Source organism: Oncorhynchus tshawytscha, linkage group LG06 (assembly GCF_018296145.1).
Source record: "Oncorhynchus tshawytscha isolate Ot180627B linkage group LG06, Otsh_v2.0, whole genome shotgun sequence".
NCBI lineage: Eukaryota > Metazoa > Chordata > Actinopteri > Salmoniformes > Salmonidae > Oncorhynchus > Oncorhynchus tshawytscha.
Genome location: NC_056434.1, coordinates 74597613 through 74621617, shown reverse-complemented (window position 1 = coordinate 74621617; position 24005 = coordinate 74597613). Strand labels below are relative to the sequence as shown.

Sequence of the window (24005 nt, the reverse complement as noted above, 5' to 3'; positions counted from 1 at the left end):
ATCTACACAGCCCCTCGGCAGTGCAGCTCTGTGTATTAGCACACAATGTTATCGTAAACCCTCCATACTATACAATCCACCATCAATGCACAATAAGCAGCCTGACCAGGCCACTCCCAGAAACATCCAGTATAATTATAGGAATAGTGTTAGACATGGATTAAATGAAAGGGTGAAATGTACACCACGGCTGTGACCTCACTTAGCTGATTGAAGCAGTTCCGTGTCTGCAGGCCTATCAAAGAGCTTATGACGGATTCAAAATAACCATTGGGTAATTAACAGGCCTGGAAAAGATGACATAATCATTCTCCTCACTACACCCAGGAAATAGACATAAAAACACAAACAAATCCATTATGGAGATTTACCTACGGTTATTAAACCACAGGCCGGGACAATAATGGTCAAAGACCAGCTTTCCATCATGTTTAGAGCGTTGTGAATAATGAGTTGTCATAAGTGGGGAATCTAGTGGGGATATTGCATTGGCCACGCCAACACTCTAAAAGGAGCTATCATTTGATCCTTTGGCACGTGTAGTAAAGGAAGGTGAAAGTGAACCTTACAGTTATTGGAGGAGGGTTTTCTAAGTCTATGTGCTTAGAGCAATTCATTTCTCCTTGACTTTTCCCTTGGGAGGAGTTGATGTAAATGGAGTTGCAGTAGTGGGTGTTGGGGGGTATTGCTACAAAGCCCTCAACAAATTACTGCATCTCAACTCGGTGAATAAAATAGACCCTCATCTGCCGCAGAAATAACTAACTAACTTGTCATTGATTGTTTGTAAATTTGAGTCATGCACAGGTCTCAACCCCTTTTTAGAATTGACCTGAATCTATATCAGTCTTGACGTGAAGGATGTCACCTAACCCAAACCTCATCATCCAGTGATCAACTTCATGCTAATATGGAAGCTCTCATCACCTTAGTCCCTCTAGATCACAGAGAAAGGTATTCTAATGCAACAGCTGTTTTTCCTCTTACCCTCCTACGGATCTTCTCCTTCACTTTTCTTCTATTCCTCATGCCTACCCTTTTCCTTTCCTAAGCACTCCTCCTTCACACCTGCTCATTCTTATTCTGATCATTGTTCTCTTCACACTTCTGCCCAGCCCTGCCTGTCTCTTCCTCCCTGGCGGTACACTGGCAGGGTCCTTAGTGGCAGTCACAGGGTGAATGTGAACAAAACAGCAAAGCAAAGGTCAACATGACCCTACTGCCACTCAACCATCCACTCATCTCACACACACCACAGTTCCGGGAAGGCTCATTGATCCTGGTGCCTCATCGACCGGTAATCCCCGAGTTCCAAAACACCCCCAATCAACAATAAATAAATAGCACTGCTAGTGTGGAAATAGTGACTTGGTAAGCTACACTGCTCAAAGAAATAAAGGGAACACTAAGATAACCTATCCTACATCTGAATGAATGATATATTCTTATTAAATACTTTTTTCTTTACATAGTTGAATGTGCTGACAACAAAATCACACAAAAATTATCAATGGAAATCAAATTTATCAACCCATGGAGGTCTGGATTTGGAGTCACACTCAAAATTAAAGTGGAAAACCACACTACAGGCTGATCCAACATTGATGTAATGCCCTTAAAACAAGTCAAAATGAGGCTCAGTAGTGTGTGTGGCCTCCACGTGCCTGTATGCCCTCCCTACAACGCCTGGGCATGCTCCTGATGAGGTGGCAGATGGTCTCCTGAGAGATCTCCTCCCAGACCAGGACTAAAGCATCCGCCAACTCCTGGACAGTCGGTGGTGCAACGTGGCGTTGGTGGATGGAGCGAGACATGATCTCCCAGATGTGCTCAATTGGATTCAGGTCTGGGGAACGGGCGGGCCAGTCCATAGCATCAATGCCTTCCTCTTGCAGGAACTGCTGACACACTCCAGCCACATGAGGTCTAGCATTGTCTTGCATTAGGAGGAACCCAGGGCCAACCGCACCAACATATGGTCTCACAAGGGGTCTGAGGATCTCATCTCGGTACCTAATGGCAATCAGGCTACCTCTGGCGAGCACATGGAGGGCTGTGCGGCCCCCCAAAGAAATGCCACCCCACACCATGACTGACCCACCGCCAAACCGGTCATGCTGGAGGATGTTGCAGGCAGCAGAACGTTCTCCACGGCGTCTCCAGACTCTGTCACGTCTGTCACATGTGCTCAGTGTGAACCTGCTTTCATCTGTGAAGAGCACAGGGCGCCAGTGGCGAATTTGCCAATCTTGGTGTTCTCTGGCAAATTCCAAACATCCTGCACGGTGTTGGGCTGTAAGCACAACCCCCACCTGTGGACGTCGGGCCCTCATACCACCCTCATGGAGTCTGTTTCTGACCGTTTGAGCAGACCCATGCACATTTGTGGCCTGCTGGAGGTAATTTTGCAGGGCTCTGGCAGTGCTCCTCCTTGCACAAAGGCGGAGGTAGCGGTCCTGCTGCTGGGTTGTTGCCCTCCTACGGCCTCCTCCACATCTCCTGATCTACTGGCCTGTCTCCTGGTAGCGCCTCCATGCTCTGGACACTACGCTGACAGACACAGCAAACCTTCTTGCCACAGCTCGCATTGATGTGCCATCCTGGATGAGCTACACTACCTGAGCCACTTGTGTGGGTTGTAGACTCCGTCTCATGCTACCACTAGAGTGAAAGCAACGCCAGCATTCAAAAGTGACCAAAACATCAGCCAGGAAGCATAGGAACTGAGAAGTGGTCTGTGGTCACCACCTGCAGAACCACTCCTTTATTGGGGGTGTCTTGCTAATTGCCTATCATTTCCACCTGTTGTCTATTCCATTTACACAACAGCATGTGAAATTTATTGTCAAAAGTAACTGAATATTGTCAGAAGTGTGATTGACTTGGAGTTACATTGTGTCTGTTTAAGTGTTCCCTTTATTTTTTTGAGCAGTGTATAATAATAACCAAAGGAAATCATCATAGACTAAGCAGCAGGAATGTCCAGTGTAGAACAACCAGTAGGTTCCCGTTGAAAGGTATTTGGGCTCACCATCAATCAGCCTGGATCCCCAGTAGATTTTTGTGTTGTTGTCATATTTGAAGTATTCTGCATTGATTTGTTTGGTATGCAGCCAGAAATAAAAATCTGTTGTCTTCTCTTATACTTTCAGAGCTGGGAAATTATCGCCTGCTGTAACGGTAGATGCTCTTTATTAACAGAAAATTGCTTTTTTATACATGTTTTGATGATAAGCAACGACTCTGAATTAGGACGAGAAAAGAAAACACATTTCTAAATAGAAGTCAACTCACTTTTATCGTGCAAAAATCACTTCAGTATTAACTTAAAGCTAGAATCTGCAGTTTAAACAATGACAAAGCAGTGAACCCGCTTTGGAACCCGCAGTGAACCTGCTTTGGAACCCGCAGTGAACCCGCTTTGGAACCCGCAGTGAACCCGCTTTGGAACTCTGTTTTAGTAAAAAGCTGAGGAATGGGCTTGGAGAGATGTAACCACTCTCAAATTCATAGACAGAGCTATGGATACTATGTCACACCCTGGCCATAGAGAGGCTTTTTATTCTCTATTTTGGTTAGGCCAGAGTGTGACTATGGGTGGGCATTCTATGTCCTTTTTTCTATGTTTTGTATTTCTATGTCTTGGCCTGGTATGGTTCTCAATCAGGGACAGATGTCTATCGTTGTCTCTGATTGAGAACCATACTTAGGTACCCTTTTCCCCCACCTGTTTTGTGGGAAGTTAATTTTGACTTTGTTCAGGGCACATAGCCCAAAGCGTCACGGTTTTGGTTTTGTTCTTTGTTTTGTCCGCGTCATTTTTAAATAAAGAAAATGTACGCTTACCATGCTGCACCTTGGTCCAGTCCTTCAGCCAGCCATGACATACTAGGACTGACCATCCATGATATCAAAATGATAGTTTTAACCATGTTTCAAGGCTATAGTATATATACAGAGTGTTTGTTAATATTTACATGCTTTACAAACGCTGGAGTAAAACAAGGTTATATTTTGGGTTCTGATGGGACACTACAGTTGAACTAAGCTCATGAGGCATGTATCAGTTATATTCTTCAAGAATCAATAGGTATTACTATTTGAGCACTTCCGTAACGGAGTAACTATTCTATTCCAAGACCATTGTAAAAGGATGCAGTGGACTAAATGGCTGTAGCAGATCCCTAGCTATTAGGTTCATTTCATGAGGGTTCCATTCTCTTTCACAGTGCATGGAAACATCATTCAATACCACCATCATGGCCTTGGCAAATATATTAGTATCCAGTTCATTAATCATCCACTAACATTTAGTTTGCCTAGCTGAACATTCAGTCCAATTCAATCGAATCAACAATCCCTTACAACAGCTCTAACAAAAGTTTCAACGTAAGCCAATTACTCCTCGTTTAAGTTACCATTATGTTGGGGAGGGGAGGCATGTAAAAGTTTTATAATTGTTCACCACTCTCCTTCTATGCCATTCTGTATGTCTGACACGGTCGATATTCTCTTTGGCAACTTCTCTAAGCCTTTAATACTGTTGTGTTCTCCTCGGGTTATATACAGCTAACTGCCAAAATAAAGGAACCACTTCTGTAAATGAGGCATACGAAGTATACCGAATAAAAACATAAATGCAACATGCAACAATATCTAAGATTTTACTGAGTTACAGTTCATGTAAGGAAACCACTGCCCTGTCATGTGAACTCCTAATCTATGGAGTTCACATGATTGGGCAGTGGCACAGCCACGGGTGGGCCTAAGAGGGCATAGGCCCACCCACTTGGCAGCCAGGCCCACCCACTGTGGAGCCAAGCCTGTGTAGCCAAGCCCATCCAATCAGAATTTGTTTTTCCCTACTAAAGGGCTTTATTACAAATAGAAATACTCCTAGAAAGGCAACGACTAGAAATAGAAATACTAGATATAGTACTCCACATTTTAAAGTGGCCTTTATTGTATTTATTTATTTTTTGCTCATGAAACATGGAACTAACACTTTACATGTTGCGTTTATATTTTTGTTCAGTGTATATTGAAAGCCGGTGCTTCCACAAAGGCATAGTTGTTGAGTTATTTAAGCAATTAACATCCCCTCATGCTTAGGGTCATGTATAAAAATGCCCAGTTTCCCATTATTTTTGCTACCATGGCTAGAAGAAGTGATCTCAGTGAGTTTGAAATAGGGATATCCATGGAGCATAGATGGTTTAAAGGGTGTGTGTGTGTGTTTTAAAAATGTTTATCCCAGACCCCATCCCCACAGGAGGCCTCTTACCAGGCCCGTCATTGTTTGGGTTACAGTTTAGGGTTGCGGTTAGGTGTGTGTGTGTGTCTCAGTCACCAGATCTCAACCCAATTGAACACTTCTGGGAGATTCTGGAGCAGTGCCTGAGACAGCATTTTTTTTAAAAACGCCAAATGATGGAATTAGTCATGGAAGAATGGTGTTGCATCCCTTCAACAGAGTTCTAGACACGGCACATTGAAGCTGTTCTGGCTCGTGGTGCCCAGCACCCTATTAAGACACTTTATGTTGATATTTTCTTTATTTTGGCAGTTACGCTGGCCCAGAAAGACAATTTCCATTGACGGCCACATAGAAAAGTCAGGTTAGAAAATTCCTAAAAAGACACTTTAGTCATCACCTTTGTGTACATTTTTTGAGATGTTGAATTATTCAAATCATTGTTGCTGAGGTCGATTTTTTTCCCCCATCACTCACAGCCGAAGATATTAACGTTTTATATTCATCCAATGTCTGCCATGTTTGTGGATGACGTGATGACATCTCGCAGCTCGCGCTGCTCCCTGTGCGCACTGAGTGCTAGCGCGCATGTGATGTTGGTCCGTATAAACTAGACGCAACCTGGATATAGACGGTGGGCATGAGTAGATTACCTTGAAAACAACGTTTGGAAATTTTGGATGCAGTCTCCAGTTGGTATTATACCTCAGTGATTTGAACGGCACTGTCTGACTGACTATGCAAGCTACAGGAGACAAGCACTTTTAGCACTGTGAAGCTGTAGATGTGAATCAACAACATTAAAAAGTGAGATTCAATCTATCCACATTCTAAAGCTGATTATCTGCATATGAGAAAAGAGATTTAAGTTAATAATCACCAGTCTGAACTTTGACTCAATACTTACATGTAACTAAGAATGCAATAGATACAACAAACTATGGAAACAAGAAAATTGAAAGAATTTTTCAACAGCCTGCAAGTCTTTAACCATGATAAGAATATAAACACTCTCATGCCATCAGAAACCACAAAGCTGAAATGGTGTCCCCAACCCTCCGGTCCTAAGCAATTAGATATAACAGCAAAGCAATCGATACAAAAAAATATTCTGCCGGGTCACTTACCTTCCTGCACTGCTTGGAATGGGTTGTTAGCCTCAATAGATTTTACAGAGTGGGTGATTTTTTCACTTTGTAGAATGTCGTCGTTGAGACTTAGGTCAGAAATGGCAAGTTGGAAAATTTCGTCATCCCTTCCAGCGTTTTCCTCAAATATGGCACCTGTTGGAGCAAAATAAATCAATATAGGCTCACTTATTTTGTGGGAAAATAAACTGTGAACTGTGCCCATGTTTTTTTCATTCACCAACAGGTTTACTTGATCCAGCAGAGTATCTATCCATTTTTAAATTATGGTGCAGTTTACACTGAACTACCTTATCGATTGCTCTTTGTGGTATATGCGCTATTTGGATGCCTAAATAAATATTATTAATGCTACATATTTACTGTAGGCATAGTGGCTAACCTTGTCAAAAGTTCTTGATAACCACTCTAGCACAGGTGGGATTACAAATGTCCATAAACATGTGCAAAACAAATACCTTTCCAGACATGGATCTTTGGTTAGGTCTTTTGCCTATTTATTAGCAGCAAAGATCAACCATAGAACAGTGGAGTGCGGCAGAGTCACAAGCTCTGGCTGTGTAGTAGCCTACAGATGTGGAAACTGTCAATGGGATTTATTTCACATATGGACCTGTGAGTAGGCAGGGCAAACCCGTTTTTGGTGATTTCTGCTATATAATCAAAATAAATCAATCACAGCATGTTTTTGGACTCATTCAGCAGTTTTTACCTGATTAAGTACAATACCATTGGAAATGTATGTTGAATGTTTAATTTATATTCCTAAAACTGCAGTTGAACATGATTCTGTCACTGCTTCTTGTAAACATTTTGATAAGTAGCCCAACGTCAAAACACTGTTTTAAAGTGTCCAAATCAATAACAAATATGCAGAAACAGTTCATGATGTATTGAAAACCTAACATAAAATGCACTTCTCTACAGTACACATGCATGTGCAACAATTGTAATCATATTGCTTGTATTTGTACAAGGGGCATATGCACCGTTTTTACATCACTGGTTAGAGGACAACCTACAGAACACAGTCAGCTATGTTTTAGGATGTTGCATTTTGATACAGGGGTCACCAAAACAGAAAGAGAGATGCAACACTGTTTTGTCAATCACTCCTATCGATTATCGCATTGAAATCAATTAACCGAGAGGGGGGAGATAAGGTGCACGTCCTGTTAAAACTAACACACCTAAAAAAAAACACAGAATCTGGGAATAATGTGTCATCATTGTTTAGAGGACAATTTGTAGAAGACAGCTAGCTACAGTTTGGAGTGTTGCATTTTGATTGAAGTGGGTCCCCAACACGATAAGTGTAATGCAACACTTTTATATTTATATTTTGGAAAGTCAGATGAAGATTCCCGGGATACTGCCATCACACAAACCACGTTTTATGTTAGTTAACTTTAATGAATCTTGACACACACAGCAGGGCCGGACTACTACCACCTCCCCAAAAAAGTTTTTGGTGTTGCCAGTTTAAAGCTAATTTCGTGCAATTCTTCACATTTTGCCAGCAGCATACCACCCTGCATATCACTGCTGGCTTGCTTCTGAAGCTAAGCAGGGTTGGTCTTGGTCAGTTCCTGGATGGGAGACCAGATGCTGCTAGCAGTGGTGTTGGAGGGCCAGTAGGAGGCACTCTTTCCTCTGGTCTAAAAAAAAAAAAAAAAAAAAAAAAATATCCCAATGCCCCAGGGCAGTGATTGGGGACACTGCCCTGTGTAGGTTGCCTTCTTTTGGATGGGACTTTAAACGGGTGTCCAGACTCTCTGACATGGCACTTATCATAAGAGTAGGGGTGTTAACCCTGGTGTCCTGGCTCAATTCCCAATCTGGCCCTCAAACCATCACGGTCACCTAATAATCCCCAGTTTACAATTGGCTCATTCATCCCCTGTAACTATTCCCCAGGTCATTGCTGCAAATGAGAATGTGTTCTCAGTCAACTTACCTGGTAAAAAATAATGGATAAATAAAAAAATGATATGATATCTGGGGTCTAACCCCCTCCTGCCCTGAGGGCATGTTCCCTGCCGTAATCTGGCCCTGCCAGGTGGTATTGGATATCAGCAGTGAAAAATGTTGGTTGCAATTTAAGTGATAGTTTGACTGTCAAATATGTGACCCCCAAAAATGTTCATGCCATTTGAGAGTTAGAAAATGAACCCAGCCCGTGGCAAAATCAATAGTACCAAACCAAAGATATTGATCTGTTTAAAGCAATTGATAGTCATAGTGATGACTATAAACTTTTATACTGATATCGCCAATCTGAGGTAAAAATTGTGTGCAATTCCACTCAATTTTATGGGGTGGAAATGCAAGCTTGTGTACTGTAAGGTAGTAATACAAACTGGCCGTCAATGGAAATTGTCTTTCTCAGAGTGAGTCCATGCAACTTATTTTGTGACTTATTAAGCAAATTTGTACTCCTGAACTTATCTAGGCTTTCCAAAACAAAAGGGGTTGAATACTTATTGACCCAAGACATTTCAGCATTTTCCTAAATTTCTAAAAATATAATTCCACTTTGACATTGTGGAGTATTGTTTGTAGGCCAGTGACACATCTCATATTTGAATGTAGGCTGTAACACAACAAAATGTGGAAAAAGTCAAGGCTCTGAATACTTTCTGAAGGCACTGTATTGCTCACTAATTTAACCATTTAGAGTTTAAAAATAGACTAGAACCTACATAGTGTCTGCAGCAGCCTAAACACTTGACGGCCCTAGTGAGAGCAAAAGCGCCTTGCTATTTTGTGCGACACACAATACATTTCACGACTTGGAAAGCGACAGTAAAGCGACTCAATTCACGTCCTATTGAACTGAGAGCAGAAGCGTGTTGTTTAGGAAAACATAGATATCTCTATGGAGGACAATCTCAAGAGGAAAAATGTACCTGTGGTTGACCACTATAGTTGCGTGTCAGTTGCAACTCTGGCTGATGTCTATTGAGGACCGTGTATGGAGGTATCGCTGTAGTACAGTGGGTTACATACACACTAGTGTCACTGAGTGAAATATTATGGGAAACCTACAAAAGAAAGTGATTATATGCTTAGTGGCATGGTGTATTCGGACAATGAAGGCACATTTAAGCAATTTAAGCCATTTACTGCATGAGTGTAGCTTCGGTTAAGCTCCCTAGCACTATCTTTGAGAGAGCAAGATTGAGAGCGAGAGAGAGAAAGAGACAGACGGACACAGACACACACTCACACATTAATCAAAGCGAGATAACCCAATAGCCACATCTACAGACATCCCCACTTGAGATCAACCACAGATATTCCCAGAAACCAAGTGTTGCATAATACAGTAAAAAGTGGGATGATTAATTGTATTATCTGGGTCATCCGAGTTATCAGGGTTATTAGGGTCTATTAATATTAAAACCACACCGCAATTTCCCTGGAGAATGACCCAGAGGAGAGAGCGAGAGCACTTGCTGCTCCTATTTGGTAATCAGTGCAATGTGAAATAATACATTATATGTAGGCCTATATACCGTATGGTAAGTACAAAGTCAAGGACACATTTAGGGTATGCAGCAGTAGCCTAATATTATACAAATGTTTAATAAACTTGTTTCGTCTTGTTCTTGAAAGGTGGTGCAACTACGCAAAACAGCATTATGATCAGTGTTGAGAATATGCCTATATGTTGATAATATGCATATCCATTACTCTTGTAAAGAAATAGACTACCATATATTTGCACGCGTGTGTGTTTGAGTGAGCGAGCGAGCGAGCAAGAGAGGGGGGGGGGCTATGGAAGGTGTGGGATTTATCGTCGAGGTCAGGCATATCAATTCCATTTCAAACCAGGTTTTTCAAATTATTTAACTAGTGCTACTAAAGGCTATACTTCAGTTTAGCATTTATGTATTTTGTGGAGATCGGGCGTCAATGTAAATCCCGCAATCTATCATGAGTTTATTCTGTCTCCACAATACAATGACAACTCGTGCTTTTTAGGTGCTGGAAAACTGGCAGATCAAACATCAAGCATATGTTGGCAGAAAAGCTCCCTCGAGGTTTAGGCTACACAATCCAATGTAATGACAGTATTGCGTTTTTCACAATGAAAACCGATTGACAACCCATCTGTAATGCTATTGATATTGCGATCACGTTCCATTAAAAGTTAAGGCTTGTGGTCTGATTTAGGAGGGGGAGGGCATAACAATCCGTGAACCGCTCAAGTGACATTGATTCCTCAAAAGCTGATGGGGAAAAAGGCACCGCTACTGGTGAAAATAAATGCCATGTCTTTGCTAAATGATTGACATTTAAGAAATCGATCCACTACATTCACTTGTTAGCTAGACTTTCTCTGATAGCCTAAAACAATCACACCGGCGAATGTTTACATTTCCTACACCAAGATGGAAATAGGGTTATGTTCAGGAGACTATACCTTAAGTTAACATTGACTGGATCCAAACTTTCAGTTTACATCTGACGCAGTCAAACTAGATGATTTATTCCGCAAAACATCCCTGAGGCTGCCCTTCACGCGTTACAGTTACGTGCTTCGCATGCATTTGTCTCTGCTACACAGTGATGGTTCTAGATGTTTCTGCAGCACGTCTCACTAAAACCCGCGCATAGCTGTCCAGGGTCCTTACCAATATGAATGATGGAGTCCGCTCCGGCAGAATTGCATTGCAATATCCAGAGGGAAAGGCAGATCAACAGCAACTCCATTTCTGGCTTTTATCGAAGCAGCTCATCCAAGCTTCCTCGGCTGTTCGACAATCCAATGGGTCACCACAAACAATGTCCAAAAATGATACAAATCACAACTGTCATTCAGAAGCCTCCAAATGAAGGAAACACTAAAGAAAAACTCAAAACTATATTTAGAACAAGGGAAATAACTGTTTTAAACGGAAAGTGAGGGGGAAATAAGGGAAGAAAGGTTGGGAACCCCGTGGTTGTATTCAAAGACAGCTACTGAGCCCGGCGTTCCGTCTCTCGCTCTCGCTTTCTCCAGCGCTCACTGTGTCTAAAAGCATGGCAAGCTGCAAAAATGCGGAGGGACACCCCCCTGTAATCACAGAGAGAGAGAAAGAGAGAGAGACACTCACATACACACACACTGAATCGTTAAATCGCTTGTTCGCCCGACCCACGTGACTGCAGAGACTTCACTTCTCCGTGCTGTCCGGAGAAGCCGGGTAAAATGGAATTTGTTCTAGCCGGAGAGAGACGCGGGCAGAGCGCAATGTTTTTAGAGTAGCCTACCTTGAGGCTGATAGACAACTATGCAGTATATGCTTGGATGAAGGCTACTAAATAATTGCAAACACTGAATATAGTCTTATTTATTGCGGTAGGCCTACATGATATACATTGGTAGTCTGATCGAAAACTAGATTAGGCTATATGGTTCTGCCCCTGCTTGCCAAAATGCATTATGATTTACAAGTTATCATTTGATATATAGGCTAATGTCCAGAAACTAAAAGAGCAGAGCAACGGGGTGAGAGAAGACGCGGACGCAGATGTCGAGCCGAAGAAGGGGATCTAGTCATAAGGTGATCAGTGATGGATGGTGGACATTTGACAGAACTTAACATTTTTCAGCGCAGAAGTTCTGGTCATAGGAAACAGCCAGAGAGAAAGCCTAATTGACTTGGCAACAGTGGGATTTGGCCAGAAGCGAAGATTGAGGAACTACAGACATATGTAAATGAAGGCTGATTGATTGATTGATCGATTATGCCTTTTCGCGTTACTTGACTGACTGATTGATTAGTCACTTCACAAAACGCTGAACAAACGAATTAATGGGCCACTCCTGTGGCGATAACTAGTATGGTAATTGTTGAATGCCTATATGCTAATAACTGAGGATGAATCAATGTCATGTCATATTGAGCCGAATCCAATTTTATGCAGGTTCACAATTCCATAGATTTAAAGGGGATGGGTATAAATTAGCCATTTAATTTGTTATTTTACCCGCTTACAAGAAGGGAACAGGTGCTGAGAAGAAGTTTCAAGTGCAAGATGAAGATGCATGATAGGCATAATCTTACAATTAAAGGATATTTCTTGTGACTGAGCATAAACGGAAATATCTTGAAATTGTTTGGTTAGATCTACCAGGTCACGTCGCCTTTCAGAACGACGAAAGTGGACAGCGCCTCTGGAATATGCTACAGGACAGCTTGACTTGACTGAAGGAGCAATCACCTGTAGATCGCAGACAACGAATGAATTCATGTATTCAAATACTTTTACATTGAAATTGTTGTTTAAATAATTGATTGAGTTGTCTAACAAATTAATTCGGTTGTATATCTTTGTCGAATTTCATAACTTCAATAGGACACATCATTTGGTCTAACATGCGTAGCTTACATTCGACTGAAACATTAACCAAGCTCACCCAGCTGTAGGCTACAAATGTAGGAACTTAATTTGATCACTCTTTTGTTGCTGAGAGTTTTCCTGCTTTGCAGGAATTACATAAATGTTCTTGATTGACATAAATTCAATGAAAACACATGGCAGTGTTAACGTATTCCACTTTTCATGTAGCCTCATTTTGACCAGCTAATCACATATAAAGAAATATTATGGACTAAACAATAAAATCCTGTTGCTGCAAGATTATTTTCCTGCAACAATACAGGTCAAATTAAGATCCTACATCTGTATATTCACCTCAATCATTCCACCACCTCTACGACTATCATATATGTAGGCTACGTCACCCATCTAACTCCCACCCTGTCCTTTTGGAACACAAACATCCACGCGCCAATGCCCTAAAGTTCAGTTCAAATTACAGCTGACATACCGTCCCTAGTGGCCATCTCTATGCACTACAACTGTACCAGCATATTCCAAACTCACCCTCTCTCCTGGGTGCACTGAGGAGCATCATAAAAAGTCTCAGAATCTTTGTATTATTTTCTCAGACACATTCTTTCATTCAAAGTGTGTTATTATGTAACAGAGGAGTGAGGGAAATAAATGAGGTTAGGTGATGTACATTTACTGAAGATTACTTCATGCAGCTTTACTGAGAAATAACTGGTTCTGTCAACCTCTGGATTAAATGAGCCCATCATCATTTAGTGAATGACCTGTATTAGGACGCAAAATTATTTATAAAGTTGTCAAACTAAGATATACACAAATAATCATAATCGTGTTGAGAGATTTACGTAGGACCTGTTTCTCAGACCCAGAGTATGCCAATTGCTGGACAATGAAGAACTTTCAATAAAGAGACTGAGCATGCTTTATGGTTCAGGAGTAGGACCAGCACATTAAATCTCAGGCATGCATGTGTGCTATGTCCAATAACTTCATAAAGTTTTGTCTTTCCCATTATCTAATTTCCATGAATACTTGAATGGATGAGAGAGTTTATATAATTTATCAATTACACTATCAGATCAGGGGTGAACTGAAAGGGATTATAGGAATGTTTTATGACATTCATCGCATGGCCGACTAATTTGCTGCTCCCACCCATGTAACCATTGTTTTTTTTAGAGCTGGTTCATTTACCATGTCTGAAAGGCACTGAAATCATCAAAGGAATCCTTCTGGGGAAGCCGACAGCGTCTTAATTTAAATCAAATCAAAGTTTATTTGTCACGTGCGCCGAATACAACAGTGAAATGCTTACTTACAGGCTCTAACCAATGGTGCCAATTCCACACCACCGCTATGCATTTTACCCATGTAAAATGTAAGAGACATCCAATTTAGAGGTACAACATAATACATAATACAAATCTGACTCCAATGACCCTTACCTGTCTGCATGTACTGTAGATGGCACAGGAATGTAATTTCAGTAGATCAAAAGAGTTAGTGGGTTATCATATATTCTGTTTGTTAGGCTACTTCATATGCAAATAGAAATATAAGAAAAAGGCATAGTCGTTAAAGATGATTACTGTGAGCCTGGGGGCACTTATTAGCATGTAACAGAATGGTAGGGCCATACATCCCGCCTCTTGAGGACTCAAGGACTGATTCTATTTCAAGTAGTTAATGTATGTATAGGCTTTTGAAACATAAATCCATATAAACCAATTTGTATCCAAGTGATTATTTTTGTGGTCTGTTCATAGTGTTCGTTTTGGGTCCAAATGGATCCCATTGAGATACAGTAACAGTCAAAAGTTTGGACACCTACTCATTCAAGGGCTTTTCTTTACTTTTACTATTTTCTACATTGTAGAATAATAGTGAAGACATCAAAACTATGAAATAACACATAAGGAATCATGAAGCAACCAACAAAGTGTTAAACAAATCAAAATACTTTTTATATTTGCGATTCTTCAAAGTAGACACCCTTTGCCTTGATGACAGCTTTGCAGACTCTTGGCATTCTCTCAACCAGCTTCATGAGGTAGTCACCTGGAATGTATTTCAATTAACAGGTGTGGCTTGTTAAAAGTACATTTGTGGAATTTCTTTCCTTCTTAAGGCGTTTGAGCCAATCAGTTGTGACAATGTAGGGTTGGTAGACAGAAAATAGCACTATTTGGTAAAAGACCAAGTCCATATTATGTCAAGAACAGCTCAAATAAGCAATGAGAAATTACAGTCCATCATTACTTTAAGACATGAAGGTCAGTCAACCCGGAACATTTCAAGAACTTTGAAAGTTTCTTCAAATGCAGTCGAAAAAACCATCAAGCACTATGATGAAACAGGCTCTCATGAGGACCGCCACAGGAAAGGAAGACCCAGAGTTACCTCTGCTGCAGAGGATGAGTTCATTAGAGTTACCAGCCCAAATAAATGCTTCACAGAGTTCAAGTAACAGACACATCTCAATATATGTTCAGAGGAGACTTTGTGAATCAGACCATGGTTGAATTGCTGCAAAGAAACCACTACTAAATAACACCAATAAGAAGAAGAGACCTGCTTGGGCCAAAAAACATGAGTAATATGCCATCCCATCTGGTTTGCGCTTAGTGGGACTATCATTTGTTTTTCAACAGGACAATGACCCAACATACCACCAAGAAGGAGGGTGATGGAGAGCTGCATCAGATGACCTGGCCTCCACAATCACCCAACCTCAACCCAATTGAGATGGTTTTGGATGAGTTGGACTTCAAAGTGAAGGAAAAGCAGCCAACAAGTGCTCAGCATATGTGGGAACTCCTTCAATACTGTTGGAAAAGCTTTCCAGGTGAAGCTGGTTGAGAGAATTTCAAGAGTGTCCAAAGCTGTCATTAATGCAAAGGGTGGCAACTTTCAAGAATATATCATCTAAAATATATTTTGATTTGTTTAACACTTTTTTGGTTACTACATGATTCCATGTGTGTTATTTTTTATAGTTTTGATGTCTTCACTATTATTCTACAATGTAGAAAATAGTACAAATAAATAAAAACCCTTGAATGAGTAGGTGTGTCTAAACTTTTGACTGGTACTGTACGTTTGACAAATCGGGAACTTGGGAGTATAAGGTTCTATCTGCATTTATGTCAAAATTGAGTTATTGACAGCCTTGTTCTGTTCAGTGTTCTCTACCGATTTACCCCAATTCATGTTGTTAAGTTCAAAAGAATACAAGATACAAATAGCTTACACCATTCAAACCAATGCGAGTTTGGAACTTTAAAGCCAGCTTTCTCAGAATCCTCTGTTTGCTGATAGAACATTACAGTCCCAATCTCTCAAAATCTCTAAAGTTCTAGCGTCTCACCCGAAAACCACAGTGTTGCGTTCTACTCACTTCCACTGATTAAGTGCACCTCCAAGGTTGTCAACATTTAACACATCAAAAGTGCTCCGGAGAGCGCTGGCGTTGAGTGATGACAGTGGCATTTCATTGTCACACAAGCCGGAGTCATTAAAGTTAACAGTTCGAGCAATGAACTGAGGAGTAGGATGGAAAGGTTTTTTGGAGGTGTGCGAAAAGTTGATTTAGATGAAGAGATGCTGTCACATTAGTCCACCGAAGCGCAGCAGTTAGAGCAAATAAAACCTGCCATTAAAATGAATTAGCCATGCATGGTCAACAACGACCGCTACTATGCACCATTTTTCACAGCCACTGTCCATCATCCAACTGTATTTCTAAATGAGCTTAAACACTGTGTGCCCAAAGTCGGCGCAGAAAGCTTAAATAAGCATTTCTTTACACTTATAACATCAATATTTAACATTCAGGAATCATTTTCTTTGAAAAAAGGTAATGACTCTTAAACCCCTGTTCAATCCCCAATCATTTACGCATAGCTTGGGGTACTACAGTGAAGAAGGTTGGCTGTGAATTGACTGTTATTTACAGTGTAATCTAATGTCCCCATAGGAGAACCCTTTAAATAACCCTTTTTGGTTGCAGGTAAAACCCTTTTGGTTCCAGGTAGAAAGGGTTCTACATAGAACCTGAACGGGTTCTACCTGGAACCAAAAAGAGTACTCTTATGCAGACAGTCGAAGAACCCTTTTGGAACCCATTTTTTTAAGAGTGACAGTTTCTTCAGAAAGTAACAATTTATTTAGAGTTGTCTCTTTCAGAAGTCAAGTCTATTAAGGTCAAACATAACAATACAAAATGCTAACTTGGCAAATAAAATGTGTCTCCAGAGTATGTCAATAAGTATTCAACCCATTTGTTATGGCAAGCCTAAATAAGTTCAGAAGTAAAAATTTTCTTAACAAGTCACATAATAAGTTGCATCGATTCACTCTGTGTACAATAATAGTGTTTAACATCATTTTTGAATGACTACCTCATCTCTGTACCCAACACACACAATTATATGTAAGGTCCCTCAGTCAAGCATTGAATTTCAAACACAGATTCAACCACAAAGACCAGGGAGATTTTCCAATGCCTCACTAAGAAGGGCACCTATTGGTAGATGGGTAAAATAAAACAAAGCAGACACTGAATATCCATTTGAGCATGGTGAAGTTATTAATTAGACTTTGGATGGTGTATTAATACACCCAGTCACTACAAAGATTCTGAACTCAGTTGCCGGAGAGGAACGAAACCGCTCAGGGATTTCACCATGAGGCCAATGGTGACTTCAAAACAGTTACAGAGTTTAATGGCTGTGATAGGAGAAAATTGAGGATGGATCAACAACATTGTAGTTACTTCACAATACTAACCTAATTGACAAAGGGAAATGAAGGAAGTCTGTACAGAAAATGTGGCAAATAAATTAACTTAGTCAGGAATGGGGAAAATCCAACATAACACATCACTGAGTACCACCCTTCATGTTTTCAAGCATGGTGATGGCTGCATCACGTTATGGGTATGCTTGTCATCGGCAAGGACTAGGGAGTTTTTTTACGATAAAAATAAACAGAATAGAGCTAAACACAGGCAAAATCCTAGAGGAAAACCTGGTTCAGTCTGTTTTCCAACAGACATTGGGAAACAAATTCACCTTTTAGCAGGACAATAACCTACAACACAAGGCCAAATATACACTGGAGTTGCTTACCAAGACGACATTGAATGTTTTTGTGGCCTATTTACAGTTTTGACTTAACAGAGATTGAAGAACTTTAAAAAGAATAATGCACAAATACTGTACCATCCAGGTGTGGAAAGCTCTTACAGACTTACCCAGAAAAATTCACAGCTGTAATCGCTGCCAAAGGTCATTTTAACATACATTGACTACATGTATTTAATTTTCAATAAATGTGCAAAACTATCTAAAAACAGGTTTTCACTTGGTCATTATGGGGTGTTGTGTGGAGATGGGTGATTAAAAAAAATGGATTTAATCCATTTTGAATTCAGGCTGTAACACAACAAAATGTGGAATAAGTCAAGTGGCATCAACACTTTCTGAAGGCACTGTATGTTTTTGTCTCCTGATATCATGAGGATGAATACACACTGAGAACTGTGCCCCGGCTAGATGACACAGTATTATCAAGAATGGACAGCAGAGTTAAGAGTCTCTGAACCTGTGTGTCCTCACTAGAACATTATGTCTCAGCAAAATTAAATCAGATCATTGACTGATTAAGCTAAGTGAGTTTGTCTCAGACATGTCTGAGTGTTTTCAGGTCAGGTAGGAATACCCAGAACATAATATAACAGCCCACCAACAAAAGTAAAGGTGAGCAAGCTTTTCATTTCCAGGACTGAGCCTGGGGTAACATTATAGTTTGATGTTGTTTTGGAATAATAACACAAACTCCACTGCATCTCAAATAAATACAAATTATTCATCAAATATATCCATTGTATTTATTGTTCAGCATTATAGTCCCTTAACTAGGTAACATACAGTGTTGTCCAAAATGATTGACACCCTTGATAAAGATGAGCAATAATAATAAAATCAATCATTTCAAATACAGGTGCTATATTGTATTCCCCCAAAATTAGGGATATTATATTATTTTATACTAATCCAATTGCTCAGAGAAATCCATTTTGTTTTAAAAAGCAATACTTTTTTTCTCTCAAAATGGTAGGGGTCAAAATTATTGACACCTCTAAAGGTTTTTACAACTAAAGTAGTCAAAAGTTAAGGATTTAGTCCCATATTCCTAGCACGCAATGACTACACCAAGCTTGTGACTACAAACTTGTTGGACACATTTGCAGTTTGTTTTGGTTGTGCTTCAGATTATTTGGTGCCCAAAATAAATGAATTGTAAATTATGTATTGTGCTACCATGATTACTAATCATCCTGAATGAATCTAGAATAATGACGATCGAGAAAGTTATAGAGGTTCAAAGATCATACCCCCAAGACATATTAAACTTCCCTGTTATTGCTACGGGTGAGAGGTTAGCATGTCTTGGGGGTCAATTCAGACCCCACTGTATATATACAGATTTGTTTCAAATTGAACTAATTGAAAATTGATGTTTGAAAATAATCTCTCCTTAAAGGTAGAGTCAGCGGTGCACGAAGTAAACAGCAATATCGGGTCGATTTCCACAACAACTAAAAGCATCGATGTGCAAGGCTAAACTTCTCTGCTGTTTCCAGTCCCACAGCTATCACGTTCTAGCTATTGTAACACACCCGTGCACATGTGATACTCTGAGTGCATCGTAGTGCGTCATCTTGCATTGCGCTCATCTGTAACGTCTGTGGTGCTGCTTGTGGCAACGTCATATCGCTGACTTATATGCTCATGTGCTTATATGTTGTAAACTATACATTTTGCCTATGTGATGTTGATTGTGAAATGATTATTTCTAATGATAGAGAGAAAAGGTGCATTGACTTGTTAGTCCTGATTTTGTAACAAGGGCCCATCTGGTCCAAGCCCTTCATAAAGAGGAAAATTGAATCATTTTAAAGGCCTCACACTACCCCCTTTTTCACACTTGCTAGTTTCACAATGGGGGTTAATTTACACAATTGGACAAACAAGCAATGTTATTGGTCACTGCTGTCAATGGTATGGGTCATTGCTTTAGGTGGAAGTCCCCTGAGACAGCTTATGATTATAGGAATACATTTCCATACTAAACACACGCTTAAACAACTAAATATATGTATGTACACGCACGCACACACACACACACACACACACACACACACAGCAAGGTGACATGGATGTGTGATTGTGTCCATCCATGTCCTATATGCAGGTAGTCACCTGTGTAGAGGCCAGAAATAATTGGCCAGACATGGGTCATTACATACCTCCCCGCCTCAGTATGCAGGTTAGTACAAATAGGGGAGAGAGAGGGAAAAACAGAAAGGAGAGAGAGAGGGGAAAAAAAGAGGAGGAGAGTATATTGTTAATTGAGGCCAGATTTTTGCCCTGATTCTTTTGAAAATAATGTACGCTATTGCCTTTCAAAGCAGCTTCACTTAACATTAATATTCATAACAGAAGTAGAGATATTTGTTTAAATTGTTATAGTAAACAATGCGCTCTTGCTGCAGTTCCCAGGTGCTCAGTGAGGCAGCCAGTGCTAACAGGATCCACCACAGCAGGGCTTTATAGCAGTAACACACTCAGGGTTCTCATCATTTACTACAGCACAGAGAACACATCATGGTAAAACTGGAACACTGGAGGTTCAGATTGTAGTGTCATGCTCCTGCGACATGAAGTCAGCTGACAGTTAGAGGACACTGAAGTTTTGGTTGATGGCTGTCCTGATTGTGGTTTTAGGATGTTGACCAAGTTCTCTCCCTGCTTTCTTCCACTATGTTTTATCCTCCCTCTGCAGGTAACTGCCACATCTCTCTCTCTCTCTCTCTCTCTCTCTCTCTCTCTCTCTCTCTCTCTCTCTCTCTCTCTCTCTCTCTCTCTCTCTCTCTCTCTCTCTCTCTCTCTCTCTCTCTCTCTCTCTCTCTCTCTCTCTCTCTCTCTCTCTCTCTCTCTCTCTCTCTCTCTCTCTCTCTCTCTCTCTCTCTCTCTCTCTCTCTCTCTCTCTCTCTCTCTCTCTCTCTCTCTCTCTCTCTCTCTCTCTCTCTCTCTCTCTCTCATTTATAAAGCCCTTCTAACATCGGCAGATGTCACAAACTTCTTATACAGAAACCCAGCCTAAAACCCCAAAGAGAAAGCAATGCAGATGTAGAAGCACAGTGGTTAGGAAATGCATGAACATAAGAGAAACCTAGAGAGGAACCAGGCTCTGAGGGGTGGCCAGTCCTCTTGTGGCTGTGCCGAGCGGAGATTATAAGAGTACACAGCCATTAAGGCCAGATCGTTCTTCAAGATGTTCAAATGTTCTTAGATGACCAGCTGGGTCAAATAATAATCACAGTGGTTATAGAGGGCGTAACAGGTCAGCACCTCAGAAATAAATGTCAGTTGGCTTTTCATAGCCGAGCATTCAGAGATTGAGACAGCAGGTGCGGTAGAGGGGAAGGGAGGGAGAGAGAGGGAGGGCGAGAGAGAGAGAGAGAGAGAAAACGAGTGTCGAAACAGCAGGTCCGGGATAAGGTAGCACGTCAGTGAACAGGTCAGTGTTCCACTGGAGCGGCAACATGACAAGATAGCACATCTGGTGAACAGGTCAGGGTTCCATAGCCGCAGGCAGAACAGCAGAAACCGGATCAGCAGCATGACCTGGTGGACTGGGAACGGGGTCAGCCAGGAGTCGTCAGGCCAGGTAGTGCTGAGGCATGGTCCTATGGCTCAGGTCCTCTGGGAGGGGAGAGAAAGAAAGAGAGACAGAGATGGGAGAATTAGAGGTCGCATACTTGTTCACATAGGACACCAGATAAGACAGGAGAATTACACCAGATAAGACAGGAGCATTACACCAGATAAGACAGGAGAATTACACCAGAAAAGACAGACTGACTCTAGCTCCCCGAAACCTACACTACTGCATCATAGATGCTGGAGGCTGAGACAGGAGGGGTCGGGACACACACACACACACACACACACACACACACACACACACACACACACACACACACACACACACACACACACACACACACACACACACACACACACACACACACACACACACACACACACACACACCTCTACCTTGGTGTAGGGTTCTTTTACAAATATGGGCTACATCATCTTGTAGCTTGTAAATGTTTTATTACAGTAAAAGAGCAATACAGAACACCCGCAATTAAAGGGATAGTTTCCCAGAATGTTAACCCAAGTTTATTCTGTAAATGTAATGTTATAGAAGTGTCCAGGCACTTTTTTGCAATTTCACTTGGTCATGCGATAGACTTCCCAATCAGCGATAGACTTCCTCATGCTCATTCTGCAGTTGTAGGGGCACAGATAAAACATGAACAAAGGCTCCAAAGACATAATGTTAGAAACAGCAAAGCTCTCAGTATAGTGATGCTGGTCTTTTTTTTACACCCTTTTTCTCCCCAATTCTCCCCAGCCGCACCAATGTGTCAGAGGAAACACCGTACACCTAGCGACCTGGTCAGCGTGCACTGCACCCGGCCCGCCGCAGGAGTCACTAGTGCACGATGAGACAAGGATATCCCTGCCGGCACAACCCTCCACAACCTGGACGACACTAGGCCAATTGTGCGCCGCCCCATGGGCCTCCTGGTCACGGCCGGCTGCGACAGAGCCTGGGCTCGAACCCAGAGTCTCTGGTGGCACAGCTAGCACTACGATTTATTTATTTGATTTATTTCACCTTTATTTAACCAGGTAGGCAAGTTGAGAACAAGTTCTCATTTACAATCGCGACCTGGCCAAGATAAAGCAAAGCAGTTCGACACATACGACAACACAGAGTTATACATGGAGTAAAACAAACATACAGTCAATAATACAGTAATACAATGTGAGCAAATGAGGTGAGATAAGGGAGGTAAAGGCAAAAAAAGGCCATGGTGGCCAAGTAAATACAATATAGCAAGTAAAACGCTGGAATGGTTGATTTGCAGTGGAAGAATGTGCAAAGTAGAGATAGAAATAATGGGGTGCAAAGGAGCAAAATAAATAAATAAATACAGTCGGGAAAGAGGTAGTTGTTTGGGCTAAATTATAGGTGGGCTATGTACAGGTGCAGTAATCTGTGAGCTGCTCTGACAGCTGGTGCTTAAAGCTAGTGAGGGAGATAAGTGTTTCCAGTTTCAGAGATTTTTGTAGTTCGTTCCAGTCATTGGCAGCAGAGAACTGGAAGGAGAGGCGGCCAAATGAAGAATTGGTTTTGGGGGTGACCAGAGAGATATACCTGCTGGAGTGCGTGCTACAGTGCCTTAGACCACTGCGCCACCCGGGAGGCCCTGTGCAGGTCTTTAGATGTTATACACGTAAAAATGTATCCGCAACATTATATTCTAATTTGTTGGATACTTCTTTGTGTAGGCCACCCACAAGCACACGGAATTCGAATATAATGTTGCGGATATAGTTCGGAATGACACAATCTCATGTGTACAACTGCTAAAGACCTACAGATGCTTTCCATTGGACCCAGGATTCGACCCGTCCGGTTGCTGGCTCGCATTTCTAAGTGCTAGGCTACCTCCCATCCCTGTGTACAACATTTAAAACAACATTTGAAAACAGTGCCAGCAAACTAAACCAAAGCATGGATTGCTGTCACATCTTGTCCATGGACTACTTACAGGGTAAGGAAACCAATATTATGTTATTTTTCTATTTGGGTGAACTATCTCTGTAAACGAGTTGTCTTGATTTTGTAATACTAGCTCTATGAAAAGCCCTGTACCATAAACAATTCATGAAATGCGTTGAAATGACTGAAGATCTTATTCAAATAAACCATTCTTTGACAATATCCGGGAAATCCGTAACTGATGTAAACAGAGTAAAACTGCACTGCACAATGTTCTGGCCTGGACACCAATCGTAAATGTCATGTTAAGCCTACAGCGTGTTCTCTGCCCAGATAAGCCAAAAATATGTGTTCTTTGGATAACACTTTGGGTACTGTGGCTGTAAAAATAGACATTTCCTGGATGAATGGATGTGTAAAGATATATTTGACAGGACTTTCATTTTGAAAACAACTTATTAATGATGTCGAATACATCTGTTGTGAAGGTTATTATAAATGATACTGCAATGCTCATGGAGGTGTTATAAATGATACTGCAATGCTCATGGAGGTGTTATGAATGATACTGCAATGCTCATGGAGGTGTTATAAATGATACTGCA

At 41.1% G+C, this 24005-nt stretch overlaps 1 protein-coding gene across 1 annotated transcript in view; it reads right to left on the bottom strand.

The window, feature by feature from the left end:
* Positions 1–11479, bottom strand: part of LOC112253083 (glutamate receptor ionotropic, delta-1-like) — a 358887-nt gene extending 347408 nt beyond the window's left edge. Inside the window, exons 1-2 of the mRNA XM_042323612.1 lie at positions 11043–11479; positions 6382–6537 (exon numbers count right to left, since the gene is read on the bottom strand). Of these exons, the coding sequence (XP_042179546.1) occupies positions 6382–6537; positions 11043–11121 (235 nt within the window). The 5' untranslated portion in view covers positions 11122–11479. The remainder of the gene's footprint in view (positions 1–6381; positions 6538–11042) is intronic.
* Between the last annotated feature and the right edge of the window lie 12526 nt (positions 11480–24005).